We start from the raw sequence: 12,930 nt of genomic DNA, 5'->3' as shown, positions 1-12,930 counted from the left end.
TAGGCCTCCTGACTCATTCAACATGCCTCCCTATCTAAATAAAAGTGCGACACTCAGTGCATGTCCCAACCCCATGCTCCCAAGCTTGGGGTGGGAGTGGGGATAGAGGATGGGGAAAGAAAAAGAAGAAAGGAATTGATATTGAATCATTTCACTTTCACCTATGATGCCCTTTGCCCAAGCCAGAAGAAAGCAAAGGGGAAAAGGGCTGCAGGGTACATTATTTATTTTCACTTGAACATGGAAAGGAAGTGTCACACTCCCCCTTCCCCTTTTTAGGGGGAGTGTATTTTAATCAGCAACCTCTTCTCCATCCACCCTGTGTATGTGTGTACACACACAACACAGTTGGGAGGGCGACTAGGCTGACCTAGTCCGCTTACCTATTACTCCTTTGAAGAGGGTTTGACAAAGAGGGAAAAGGAAGGAGCCACACCAGGCCGAGGTTTCAAGCCATGGAATGGAGGAAACGAGGCAGAGAGGAGCAGCACCAAGGGCCAGAAGAGAGTGGAAAGGGCCACAGCTTCTTTGTTTTTTAAAAATTCTATAATTTGGGAGAGGGTGGTGATTAATTTCCAAAATACACTTCAGAGTCCCACCTTCCACACAGCTCCCTACTGACAGCCCTTTGGTTTCTCAGACAAAATTTAAGAGCCCTCATAAAGCCAGAAGTACTGATAACCCCTCAATGCACCCAAAAGCAGTGATCACTTCAATCCCTTACAAAGACTATGTTCTATAGACTTTGCTTCTCCCTATACATTTGTCTTATGGCTCAATGGCAAGGTGGCTGTAGAGACACACATGAGGGGGGTAGGTGGAAAAGGAAACAAAGGGAAGCCCAGGCACATGGGTGCAGGGAGGGGTGGGGAACACCACTTCCATTTTTCATTTGTCTTTTCCTTTAAAAAAAAAAAAAAAAAAAGGCAGGGGTGTGATTGGTTGGAAGGGTAGAGGACAAACCCCAGAACGGTATGTAAGCTCCAGAGGTGGGTGGTGAGAAGTCCCCCGAGAAGTGAGAAGGGAAAAAAGGTCAGGGCAATGCTTGCAGCATCAAGTTCCTCAGGAGTTTCTGTCGGCCCAGCTCATAGTCCTCCTCGTCCACATTCACCAGCAGCTTGATGGCCTCGTGGCCCACAGCCTGCTTGAGGGAGTCTGTGATGAAGACACCTTTAAGTGCCTCTAGTAATGAGCCATTGATATAGTCGCGCCAGAATGCATCGAGGTAGGTGAGCTCAGAGAACTTGATGTCACAGATGATGGAGCCCAGGTCCCGGGACTTGAGGATGGTGTTGGCCTGGTTAAAGCGCTCAAACTGGCGCTCAAGTGGGTCCTGCTTGTTAGAGAAGACGTTGCCCTGCAGAGCAGTCTCATGCTGGCAGTATTCAGCCCGAACCCGCAGTCTGATGTCTGTGGGGAAAAGAAGATATGCAGAAGAGGTTGCAGTTTACAGCCAAGTCTGAAAGGTTGAATAGAACAGCAGAGTAGCAAAGTTGGGAACATCACCTGACAGCTTCTCTACCTCTTCCCAGGACTAGTTCTTTTCTGTGTACCTCTGAAATCCTTGCCTGAACTCAAGAGGTTCCCTTAAATGGGCCATGCCCAGGTCAGATTACTTCCATCACTCACAAGTAGCACCTTGATTCTAGGAGATATTTTCCTAATTAACAGACACAGAATTTCATTTTAATACTCTATCATGACTTGGGTCATCCTACAATAAGGATGTCATAACGGCATCCCTTTCATCTAGTATTACCTAGAAAGAGTTGAAATGTACTCTGCCACAAAGGTAGAGGAGTTCTCCTCCCAGAGACTATACCATTCAATCTCACTTTGCAACAGCAATCAAACTGAGCCTTACACTGAATAGAATAACTGCCCAGTATTCCAGCAGTTCTTTGTACTTCCCTTCAAGTCTACTCTACCTCTAGAACCCTTGAACTTCCTCACCGCATGTCTGCTTTTCCTTGGGATCTGGTGTCACTGACTTCCGGCGTTTTCGCTGGCTCCCAAGTGTGGCTCTCCCTCGAGCTGGCCGCTTGCTACACATCTGAGGGCCCGAAGTGGGGCAGCACACCACAGGATAGTGGGGAGGCACTGACCAGAGGGTAAAAAGGGAGACATAGTAGGGTAAAAGCAGAAATTCAAACAGCTCACTTGGAATGAGGAAGGATCATTTAGACTTAGCACTAAAAGCAGTATCAATAATGTGACCTGAAAGGTGGACACAATGTGGGAACAATTACAGGACCCAGATGAAGCATTAACACCTCATCTGATTTTTTGGGGGCCAGATATGGGCAGGGAGGGGGACACTGTCCTTTCATTTAGGCTGGCAAAACTGGGAAAAGATGGGTCCAGTGTCCTCTTTCTTGATTATGGAAATTAGGGGGAGTTAATATTGTCTCACCTGTTTTAGGGGGGTGGGGAGGCCTCGGTTCTGGATCGCTGAGGGCTCTGGGTGTCACATAGCGAATTGATGTCTCTTCCAGATATTTGTCTACAAGATCAGGGCACACTGTAGGGGGAGAGGGGTTCACTCAGGAAAAGATACACCCTTCCCTTCTCCTAGTCCAACCCTCCAATGGGCCTCATAACTTATTCTCCTCAGTACTCCCCAGCGTCAATGCCTCCTTCTGCTTGGACTCCCATGCTGCTCACACAGGGCCGCCCACAGCTCTTCCCTGATGCCAGTGTCCCCAGCCCCCAATGCACCCTCACCAGCCCGTCTCCTCTTGAGGGTGACGTAGGGCAGCAGGTCATGGCGAGTGATGATGCGCAGCAGCTGCAGCACCTGGCGAAAGTTACTCTCATCACAGCGGCCCTGGCGCTCCAGCGCCAATAAGAAGTCACGTCCATTTCGGATGAGGCCACGCTCGTGGTCATCAATGACATCAACAAAGAGGAAGGAAAGAACTCGTACGTCTCTGTGTGTCAGGTGGGTGCCCACGATGTCAAACATGCGATGCAGGCTATACAGCCCATGCTCTTGCTCACCATGCTCTTCGGGCCACACCTGGCTTGCCCTCCGCTTTAGGCCCGCCATGCTGGGGGCTCAGGTGCACAACGCTTTCCAGAATCCCTGCTCAGCAGCTGCAATCCCCACTATACTATAAGGAAAAGGAAAGAACCTGTGAACCACTCAATGTCAGGAATTAGTCATCCATTCCTGTATTCCCAGAGCCCAACACAAAGCCTGGCACAGTGTAACGCTTAATAAGCATTTATTAACTTTTACAAAGTATTTATTTATTTTTTTGACTGCACCACGCGGCATGTGGGATCTTAGTTCCCCGACCCTTGCATTGGAAGCACGGAGTCTTAACTGCTGGACTGCCAGGCAAGTCCCTACAAAGTACTTATTAAAAAATACAGCCTAGGGCTTCCCTGGTGGCGCAGTGGCTGGGAGTCCGCCTGCCGATGCAGGGGACGCGGGTTCGTGCCCGCGGAGCGGCTGGGCCCATGAGCCATGGCCGCTGAGCCTGTGCGTCCGGAGCCTGTGCTCCACAACGGGAGAGGCCGCAGCGGTGAGAGGCCCGCGTACAGCAAAAAAAAAAAAAAAAAAAAAGAATACAGCCTAGAGCTCTGTATATCCAACAGATGCTGCCCTAAGTCCATATCCTACTGGAGATAGATAGTAACTTCTGCTAAGTAAGACTTGTTAACTGCAATTTTAGCGCTACATATTCAGCAGAATTTTCTATTAAATATTACCCCAATTGTTCCTCTGGCCTCCAAAATACTGCTTTTGGTCCCTTGTGCTCTCCCTGCCAGCACCCCCAATCAATTCATCCCTTAAATGTAGGTGAAATGAGGAGAAGTAGAGAATTCACTCTAAATTCTAATATAGAAGCTGCATCAGGTGAACTTAGGGGCCGACAACAGGGAAACTGAAAGCCTTTAGGGTTAGTACTAGTTTTTTTTGTTTGTTTGTTTTTGTTTTTAATTTTATTTATTTAAGGCTGTGTTGGGTCTTCATTTCTGTGCGAGGGCTTTCTCTAGTTGCGGCAAGCGGGGGCCACTCTTCATCACGGTGCGCAGGCTTCTCACTATCGCGGCCTCTCCCGTTGCAGAACACAGGCTCCAGACGCACAGGCTCAGTAATTGTGGCTCACGGGCCTAGCTGCTCCGCGGCATGTAGGATCTTCCCAGACCAGGGCTTGAACCTGTGTCCCCTGCACTGGCAGGCAGACTTTCAACCACTGCGCTACCAGGGAAGCCCTAGAACTAGTTTTAATTCTGCCTATTTCAGGACTTCCCTGGTGGCACAGTGGTTAAGAATCCGCCTGCCAATGCAAGGGACACGGGTTCGATCCCTGGTCCAGGAAGATCCCACATGCCATGGAGCAACTAAGCCTGTGAGCTCCAACTACTGAAGCCCACACGTCTAGAGCCCGTGCTCCATAACAAGAGAAGCCACCAAAATGAACTCTGCGCACCACAACAGTAGCCCCTGCTCGCCGCAACTAGAGAAAAAGACCATGTGCAGCAACGAAGACCCAGCGCAGCCATAAATAACTAAAGAGAAAAAAGAAAAATGGGACTTAAAAAAAAAAAATTCTGCCTATGTCATTAACAAACTGTGTAGTGTGACCTTAAGTCACTTAACTTCAAAGTCTCACTGTCCCCATCTACAAAACAGGGATGAAAGAAACTACTCCTCGAGTTAAGAATCCAATGAGAAGATGCATGTGAAATCACTGTAAAACTTACCTAAATGGTTAAGAGATTTCAAAGAGATAAGCATCCTTGGCCTCTGCAGCCAGACTCATCCCTCCACAAACCTAACCTCATTTTTCCAACAATCAAACCAAGTCCAGGAGAATAAATGCTAAGAAAGTTAATTAAATATCCACCAAAACTCATGGATTTAAAACAATAAACATCACTAAGCTCCTAGGTTGAGCATTGTTATAAGTCTCCTATGCCACCTGTACTCTCCTGATGTTCACACACCGTTTGGATATGTCACCTTCTAACCTTTCCTCATAGTTGTCATTTACCAATCCCCTGTCAATGACCAATCACAGTCCTACATTTATTATATATTTTGGCATTTAATTCACAAATTTCCTCCATCATCCTGGGTAATATCAGTGACCCAGCAAATAACCAATCCTCAAGTCCAACAACTTTCACCTCCTCTCTAGCCACTACTATTTACTGCCCTGGCAGACAGTACCACCCAATACTGCTCCACCATCTGACCACAACCTCCAATCACCCAATCAATTATAAATTCCTGTTGATGCTACTTTCTACTTCTTAAATCTGCCTCACCCTTCCACCTCTACCATGCTGGTTCAGGCCCCAGCAATCTCTCACCTGGATTACTGCAACAGCCTCTCTAAGGCTGTTGCAGCCACCAACCCTAACCTGCCTAAATCAATCCCCCAAGTCCAGCTGAATTATGTAAAACGCACAACTGACCACATCACTTTTCGGCTTAAGACCTCGCTACAGTCCCCTCCTTACCAATAAGAACACTCTAAACTCCTTACCCAACACACCAAACCTTCCAAGATCAGGACTTGCCTACTTTGCCAACCTCGTAACTCACTTTTTATTCTCTAACATTATCCGTTTGTTTATAGTTCATATACATCATACAATTCATTTCTCTGTAACTTTCTTCAGACTATTCTCCTTGCCTGAATGCCCCTCTCCCTTCTCTTCCACACCCCCCATTACCACCCTTTTTCAGATGGTTAACTCCTACTCATCCTTTAAGAATCAGCTCAGATGCCATCTTCAAATTCATTCTCTACACCCCCATGCTGGTATAAGTAGTCCTTTTCTGTGCTCCTATGGAACACTGTACATATTTCCCTTAAACCGTTTATCGAAGTGTACTAAAATTATTTGTGTATTTATTATCCTATTAGATCTTAAGCGACTCATGTAGAGGGCCTAGGTCATATTCATCTTTATGTGTCTAGTGCCTAGCAATAGATGGAGGCTGGCATATAGTAGGAGTAACCTGTTGTTGAACTGAAATGAATCTCCAAGAGATCACCACAAGCGACACCAATTAAGAAAAAAACTCACAAAAATCCAAGAGTGAGAGGACCCAATTAAAAGTACACGCAACTCAGGTATCATGCATATACTCTAACTGGCTATAGCCTCCCCCACACTGCAAAACCACCCATACCATAGCACCCTACTCAACAGCGAGACAGGCCGTTCTGTCCATTTTATACTCCAAGAAACTGAGGCTAGGTTAGAAAGAGAATAAAATTATAAACTACTTCAGAAAAGTCAAGCTGTTGGGGACTCAGAAAAATTGAAGAGCAAGTAGGACCTGGTTCTCTCTTTTAATCCTGAAACGGAAGCACAGAGAGACTCATACCCTTAAGAAAAGGGGAGGGCTTCCCTGGTGGCACAGTGGTTAAGAATCTGCCTGCCAATGCAGGAGACACGGGTTCGAGCCCTGGTCCGGGAAGATCCCACATGCTGCGGAGCAACTAAGCCCGTGCGCCTCAACTACTGAGCCTGCGCTCTAGAGCCCGCGAGCCACAACTACTGAGCCCACATGCCTAGAGCCCATGCTCCCCAACAAGAGAAGCCGCTGCAGTGAGAAGCCCGCGCACTGCCACAACGAGCAGCCCCCGCCCGACGCAACTAAAGAAAGCCTGTGCGCAGCAATGAAGACCCAACACAGCCAAAAATAATAAATAAACAAATAAGAAAAGAAAAAGGGAGGGCCACCCTGTAATCACCTAGCCCCATACCATGGGTTCAGATAGGTGGACAGGAAATATAGCCCATATCTAGTTATGAGAGCCCAGATGTCCCACCCAAAGCATGGGAAACAACAGGGAAAATAGCGATTCAACTATTGACTGGTTTTCCTCGTCTCTTCCTCTCTTGTTTCACCTGCTGCAGTCACTGGCTACAAATAGAGGGGACTGAAGGAAAACAACTTCTTGCTCATAGCAGGTAACATGAGAAAACTGAGTCTCCTTAGAGCCCCTACAACTTCTCCTTGTTCCCTATCCCACCTGTTCCCCTTGGCCAGCTGTTCATTATGTGGATCCCATAAAAAACAGATGGGCAGGTTTCACATTCAACCAATCAGAAGAGCAGGCTGCTTCAGAGCTCCCTAATTCAAAGTGTCCTGACTATAAACCCCAGGAAATTAGGAAATATTGTCCCCACATACCTGGTCACTGGAAAATGAAGCAGAATACAGGAAAGCACTGTGGTCCTAATTATGTATCAATGGATGCAATTCTACAATAGGTCTCAATCCTGAGGGTTAACTCCCTAGATTTGAGGAAAAAACAGCCACCTTTAAGTCGTAGATCCTAGGCTGGATCAAAGTGACAGGAATTATCAGAGCTTCTAGGTCAGTGGTTCTCAACCAGGAGCGATTTTGCCCTCCAGGGGAATTCAGCAATGTCTGGAGTCATTTTAGATTGTCATGACTGGAAGGGTGGTAAGGGAGGGTGCTACTGGCGTGCAGTGAGTAAATGCGATGGATGATGCTAAACATCCTATAATGCACAGGACGGCCTCTTACAACAAAGAATTATCTGGTCCAAAATGTCAATAATGCTAAAGATGAGAAATCCTATTCTAGATGGAGGGTCAAAAGGAGAGACAGCATGTCGCTTCCATCCTATATCTGGAAAAGGAAGTAATTTGGTCCCTCCAACCCAAACCCATCAAACAATATTCCAGAAGAAAAGCCAGTCAGACAAAGACTCATTTAACTTAACTAAGGAGTTCCATCCCACTCCAACCTTGGCTTCTCTATCACCTGCTGTTGCCATTTAGGTGAACAGCAGGTGACAGGACTACACTCCCTTCCGCCCCATCCCAGGAGGTCTAATTTGACCTAGTTCAATCTAAATTTCTGTACAGATCAGAGAAATGCCATCCTCTGCAAGACAGACAGAAAGGATCCTGCACTTAAACCTTGCAGCCATCTTTAAAGTCCCAAAACTAGACCAAAAGCAGACCCTTCCTTGTTAGGCTGCTGATCAGACTTATACTGCTTATGCAATGAAGCAAAAAGAGGCAGAAGTTTCCCAAGGCCATGCTTGTCCTTGGGAGAAATGTCAGGAGGCTGGCATGCAGACTAATAGGCAGCCCTCCCCACTTAATTATCATCTAGGATGGTGAGTTCACTCACTCAGCAATCCAGATGGGGGTTCCAAGAATCTATCTAACTTCAGCACTAAAAGAACGTGGCCAACTTCCCCTTAAACCAAAATATACTCAGCTTTCTGTGGCAGTGAATCGAAGGAACTCAGCTTAAATTATACAGAGATCCTAGATGAAAAGTATCAGGGCAGTGAGGAGAATATACCCCCTCTAAAACTGAAGATTAGAAAGAACTTCAGAATCTTGGTGCCTGAAATATTGCCAGATACCAAGAGACAAACACTCCAGTAAACAACAGTCCTGATCCTGCTGGCTGATTTGGGTCTATTTGAGAGCCTAACGTATGGATCACCCTTAATAGGTTCCCAAGACTCATTCTTTATTCTGATGAATTGCTGCATTTCCTGGAGCTGCAGGGTTTTTTGTTGTTCGCTTTCTTTTGGGAGGTCCAAGCCAGCCAAGGGCCAACAAACAATCTATATGTATCTACAGGACTTCCTCTTGACTAATCATTATCTATTAGATTTCTACTTCCATGCAAAGTCTAGTCTCATCCTAACCAGGGATGAGATCTGTATTTTTTGAGGTACTTGATTCTCTCAGAAGCCCTTAGAAGTCACGTGGAAGAAATAAAAAGAGTGATGTCTCGAAATGAAAACAACAGTCTAGTTTCATCCCAAAAGAACTAGAGGTATTTGACTCTCTCAGAAGCCCTGTGAGAGGGAAAGTCATGTGGAAAATCTAAAAAAGAGTGATGTCTTGAAACTTGAAATGTAAAGGACATGGAAAACCTTAAAGATGACTAAGACGACTACATAAAGAGCTTTCTTGCTGGTAGGACCAAGAAAATGTAACCAAATATCTGTAAGTCAGAATTACAAACTGTGTTTTCAAAATGAAGATTCCAGAACAACTAGGATAAAGAGTAAGCTAGAGGAAAAGCCTTCCCAGGGCAGGTGCCTCAGCAACCCTCCAAGGCCAACATTTAGTAGACACTGTACTAGAGTACAAAGTTCCATATGTTTAAAAATGTTTCTCTCAGAGCTGACCACGAAGGCTAGATAATAACAAAACAAGGCTGGAGTCTTGCCCTAAGACACCTAATTTCTGTTCTTCTTTCCCTCCTACCAATCTCCAGTGACCCAAAGGGACAACGACTGCAACAGATCTTACCCACTGAAAACCCATTTTCCCTGTCAGCTACCCCATTACTGAGCTCAACTCCCAATATGCCATTTCCATTTCATGCCATTTCCATTCCCTTCCATTGTTTGAAAACAATAAAAAGTTCCAGACTTACCTCTGCAAGAAACTTAATTTCCCAGGTCTCTTCCTAGCACAAGGTTCAAAGCCAGCAGCAAAGCAAAAACAAATAAGAGGGGGAAGCGTCAATTTTCAAGCTTTATTTTGAAACCTCAAAGAGGTGGTCAATCTCAGCTGCAAAAATATACAGACAAGCCGAAAGCCATTTCAATTGAAATGATCCACTCCGAGCTAAATGAGAGAACTCACTCCCATCAAAGACCCCAGGCTTCCCTAACCTTCTACTACCCAATTCACAACACAAAACCAACTCCAAGAATTTCCAGTCTCAGTGGCTTAGGGCAAGAAAGGTCCCAAATTCAACAACTTGTGGGAAAACCAATTATCCTCTGACACGTCACCTGACTCCTCAATTCCTTATGAGGCCCACCTAATTTGTTACAGTATTAACATTGACTTTCATCTTGAGATGAACTAGGAGGAAAGTGGTTAGAGCCAAAGAAGGCACTTTCTTTCCATTACTTCGCTTATGAGACCAGAACTATCCTCCAAATTCTCACACACTGTGAGAACAAAATATCCACTGAGGCAGCATCCAGTCAAACATCTACATTTCACCAGGGAACATTTTTTATGTATGAATACTGACCCCCGCTCCTAGCACTTAAACAGCAAAAGAAGGGTCTGGAAACGAAAGCACTCATTTAATTAGCATGGCTGCCTAGACACCATCCTGTGTTTTCTGTTCCCTGCAAACAGCGTTCCAACATAGCATGGCTGTTTCCCCATTCTGGCATTGCTAATTGTTTAAAACTAGAAAAGTCCTTTACTCCTTCCACACTCCAGCGATACCAGGCTCCCCATTTTCTCTTCTTTTTATAACCAGGAAAAACAAGGGAGCAGTAAGCTAGGCAGCTTTTGGAAATCCAGTTGAACCCTCATCCAACCCCAATTCTCCAAATCCACATGACCATTCCCTTCTGCCCTTCCCACCCTAGTAAAAGCTAAAGGCCTGGCAATTAGAATTGGCTGTAACTGATGCTGCTTAACTCTGCTCTCTCTTCCTTTCTACAGGGGAAAGGGAAACCCCTGAACCTCTATCACTCGTGCAGCTACACTGTCCTATCTCACATCCCATTCCCCTTCCTCCCAAACTTTCTTCCTAGTCTCTCACTTTCTCCATTACCTCGTCACACCGACACGCTCTCCATTCCCCAAACCTCCGTCCTCTCCTTTTCCACCCAAATTCTCCCCTAGGCCCTTCCCCCTCCCACCTCCAATTTAACACTTTCAGAACCTCCCCCCAAACGTCTCAAATCCAATCTTCACCTTTTCCCACCTCTCCACAACACCCCTTACAAGAGTCCAGTCCTTCTTCCAACCACATGCCACAAGCCCCCTTCCCCTTCACACCCTCGGCCCCTCCTTCCCGTTCCTACCCCCTCAGCCCGGCGGGACCGCAGCCCCACTCCCCACCTCGGCCTCTCTAATACCCCTAGCCTGGCCCAGCCTCGGCCCTTGTTTACGCCCCTCCCCTGCCCCACTCCTCCACCTCGACCCTGCCCTCTCCCACAGTTGCCACCTCCCCCGCACGCCCCCTCGGCCGCTCCCCTCCCCCACCTTGCAGCGTCCCGTCACCTCCCTCTCTTCAGGTTCTCAGGCTAGACGTCGCCACCGCCTCCCCCTCCACTTTCCTTCCCCAAGCCCTTTGCGGCCCCGCCCGGCCCCGCCCCGTCCCGCTCGACACCCCCTCCCCACTCCGGCCGCCCCGCCGCCTCACTCTCGGCTCAGGCTCGGCGCCGCCATGTTGGATCCATCCGCGCCGCTCTCCCGGGCCTGTCTCACGGCGCCGCATCCGGGCTCCAGCCGCCGCCGCCGCCGCCGCGGGCGTGGGGGAGGGGAGAGGCGGGCGGGGGTGGCTGCATCCTGAACAGCGCCTCCCGGAACCTGGCCGGTTAGTGGCGGCTTCGAGACCATAGTGAGGCATGAGCCGGAGTAGCCATGCTAGTTGAGGGCAGCCTGGCAGCGGCATTAAACGGGAAGTGGATAGCGTCATTTCGGTAGCGGAGAATAGAGATTGGCAGCCATCTTGCTTTGGGGCAAGCTGGCAACGCAAGTTTTTCTTCAGGACGGCTTCAGGGCCGTAGTAAGGCATGAGAGAGGGTTGCGTTCTTGAGTGTGGAAACGTTGGTGGGGTCGGAGCTGTCTGGTGTCGACTTCAGGATCCATTGAAAGACTGCGACTGGCAGCCATGACGCATAAGGGCGGAATATTACGGGGGTCGGATTGCCCCGCGAACTTGGGGGAAGGTTCATGATCTGGGTTTGACCTTTGCTCTGAGCTTCCTGGTAACCCGGACGTTCCGTAAACTTGGGTCCGGAACAGAAAGTGCTTCTCAGATGCCCTCTCGGATTTCATTTTTTGAGCATTTGGTTTTTGAGCACCCACTTCCTGAAGGAAGTGTCGCCTGAGCTGAATACTGGACTGTTGGGAATTGAGGGTGGGGGGCTAGGTACCTTCTGGAGCTGCCAGCAGCCTGGTTTGGTTAAAAGAGAAGTAATAAATGAGTCCCGGAGGTTGGGAGGGGCCTGTTTACGCAAGGCCTTGTAAATTAGTTTATTTTATCTTAAGGGTAATGAATAGGTTTTGAAGAGTCTTAGCAGAGGTGTGAACAAATATATTTGCGTTTTAGAAAGATCACTGGTTGCAGTGAGGAGAATGAATTGGAGGGCGTGAAGTTAGAGGCAAGAACAATTGGGAAGCTCTTACCCTGGTAAGAGACTACAGCGGCCTGTCCTCTAGAAGTGGGGAGTGCAGATGGGGAAAAATTGATCGGAAACGGGTATGAGGCTGAGGGAGGAATCCAAGGTATTTCCCAGTGTTCTGGCTTGGGCACCTGGGGAATAATGCCATTTTCATTGTTGTTTGGGGTGGGGGAAGAGTGAGCTTTAGGTGCCTGTGGGATATCCATTAGACAGTAGAATATTAGATAAGGTGGGTTGGGAGCCAAAAGGAAAGTTTGGGGGACGGGAGGGCGCGCCCTAGCGTGTGAATATAGAAGGTTGTTGAAGCCATGGAAGTGACTAAGGTGGCCTAGAAAGAGGAATTTGAGATGACATAAGGGAAGAGAGAGGAAAAGATGACATTGAGAAGGAAAGGAAAGAAGAAACCAGGAGAGAAGTATCAAGGAAGCTGGTCAGTGTCAAACATAACAGATCAGGTAAGATGTGGACTAAAATGTGTCCATTGGATTTTGCAACAAGTAAGTCGTTTAGTAATTTTGGAGAAAGCTGTTTCAGAGATACAGTGGGGGTAGAAACAACATTGAGGTAAATTGCGTGACTGGAAAGGCACAATGTGTAAAGACAATTTCTTCACGGTGTTGACGGTAGAAAGAGGCTAGCAGTAGGGTATAGCATAAGGGAGAATTACAAAGAAAGAGAAGGAGTTTTAGATATCTGTGGGACAGCCAGATGGAGATGTCCAAATGGCAGTTGAAGGTACAAATCTAACACATGGGAGAAAATTATATTAAATGGAAAAAAAGCAAGT

The 12,930-nt window shown here is 47.3% G+C and overlaps 1 protein-coding gene across 6 annotated transcripts; it reads right to left on the bottom strand.

The window, feature by feature from the left end:
* Positions 1 to 209: 209 nt before the first annotated feature.
* DEDD (death effector domain containing) lies at positions 210 to 11,283 on the bottom strand. 6 transcript variants are annotated; one of them, XM_030759571.2, is made up of 7 exons: positions 11,159 to 11,283; positions 9,416 to 9,552; positions 7,169 to 7,272; positions 2,725 to 3,113; positions 2,414 to 2,521; positions 1,954 to 2,100; positions 210 to 1,410 (listed from the first exon to the last, which is right to left on the bottom strand). In XM_030759571.2, the coding sequence occupies exons 4-7, from the start codon at positions 3,047 to 3,049 to the stop codon at positions 1,034 to 1,036; spliced, it is 957 nt and encodes a 318-aa protein (XP_030615431.1). In that variant the 5' UTR covers positions 3,050 to 3,113; positions 7,169 to 7,272; positions 9,416 to 9,552; positions 11,159 to 11,283; the 3' UTR covers positions 210 to 1,033. The 6 variants fall into 6 exon arrangements, with proteins under 6 accessions (XP_030615431.1, XP_089768702.1, XP_022414958.1 ...); XM_089912576.1 differs by lacking the exon at positions 7,169 to 7,272 and having other exon boundaries at positions 2,725 to 2,797; positions 2,927 to 3,113; positions 9,416 to 9,448; positions 11,159 to 11,279; XM_022559250.3 differs by having other exon boundaries at positions 9,416 to 9,448; positions 11,159 to 11,273.
* Positions 11,284 to 12,930: the final 1,647 nt, after the last annotated feature.

The sequence above is a fragment of the Delphinapterus leucas genome, chromosome 1 (assembly GCF_059928025.1).
Source record: "Delphinapterus leucas isolate spDelLeu-1000000601 "Yukka" chromosome 1, BTC_Dleu_Yukka2, whole genome shotgun sequence".
Lineage (NCBI taxonomy): Eukaryota > Metazoa > Chordata > Mammalia > Artiodactyla > Monodontidae > Delphinapterus > Delphinapterus leucas.
The sequence above is the reverse complement of the archived record's forward strand: the minus strand, read 5'-3'. Positions and strand labels throughout refer to the sequence as shown.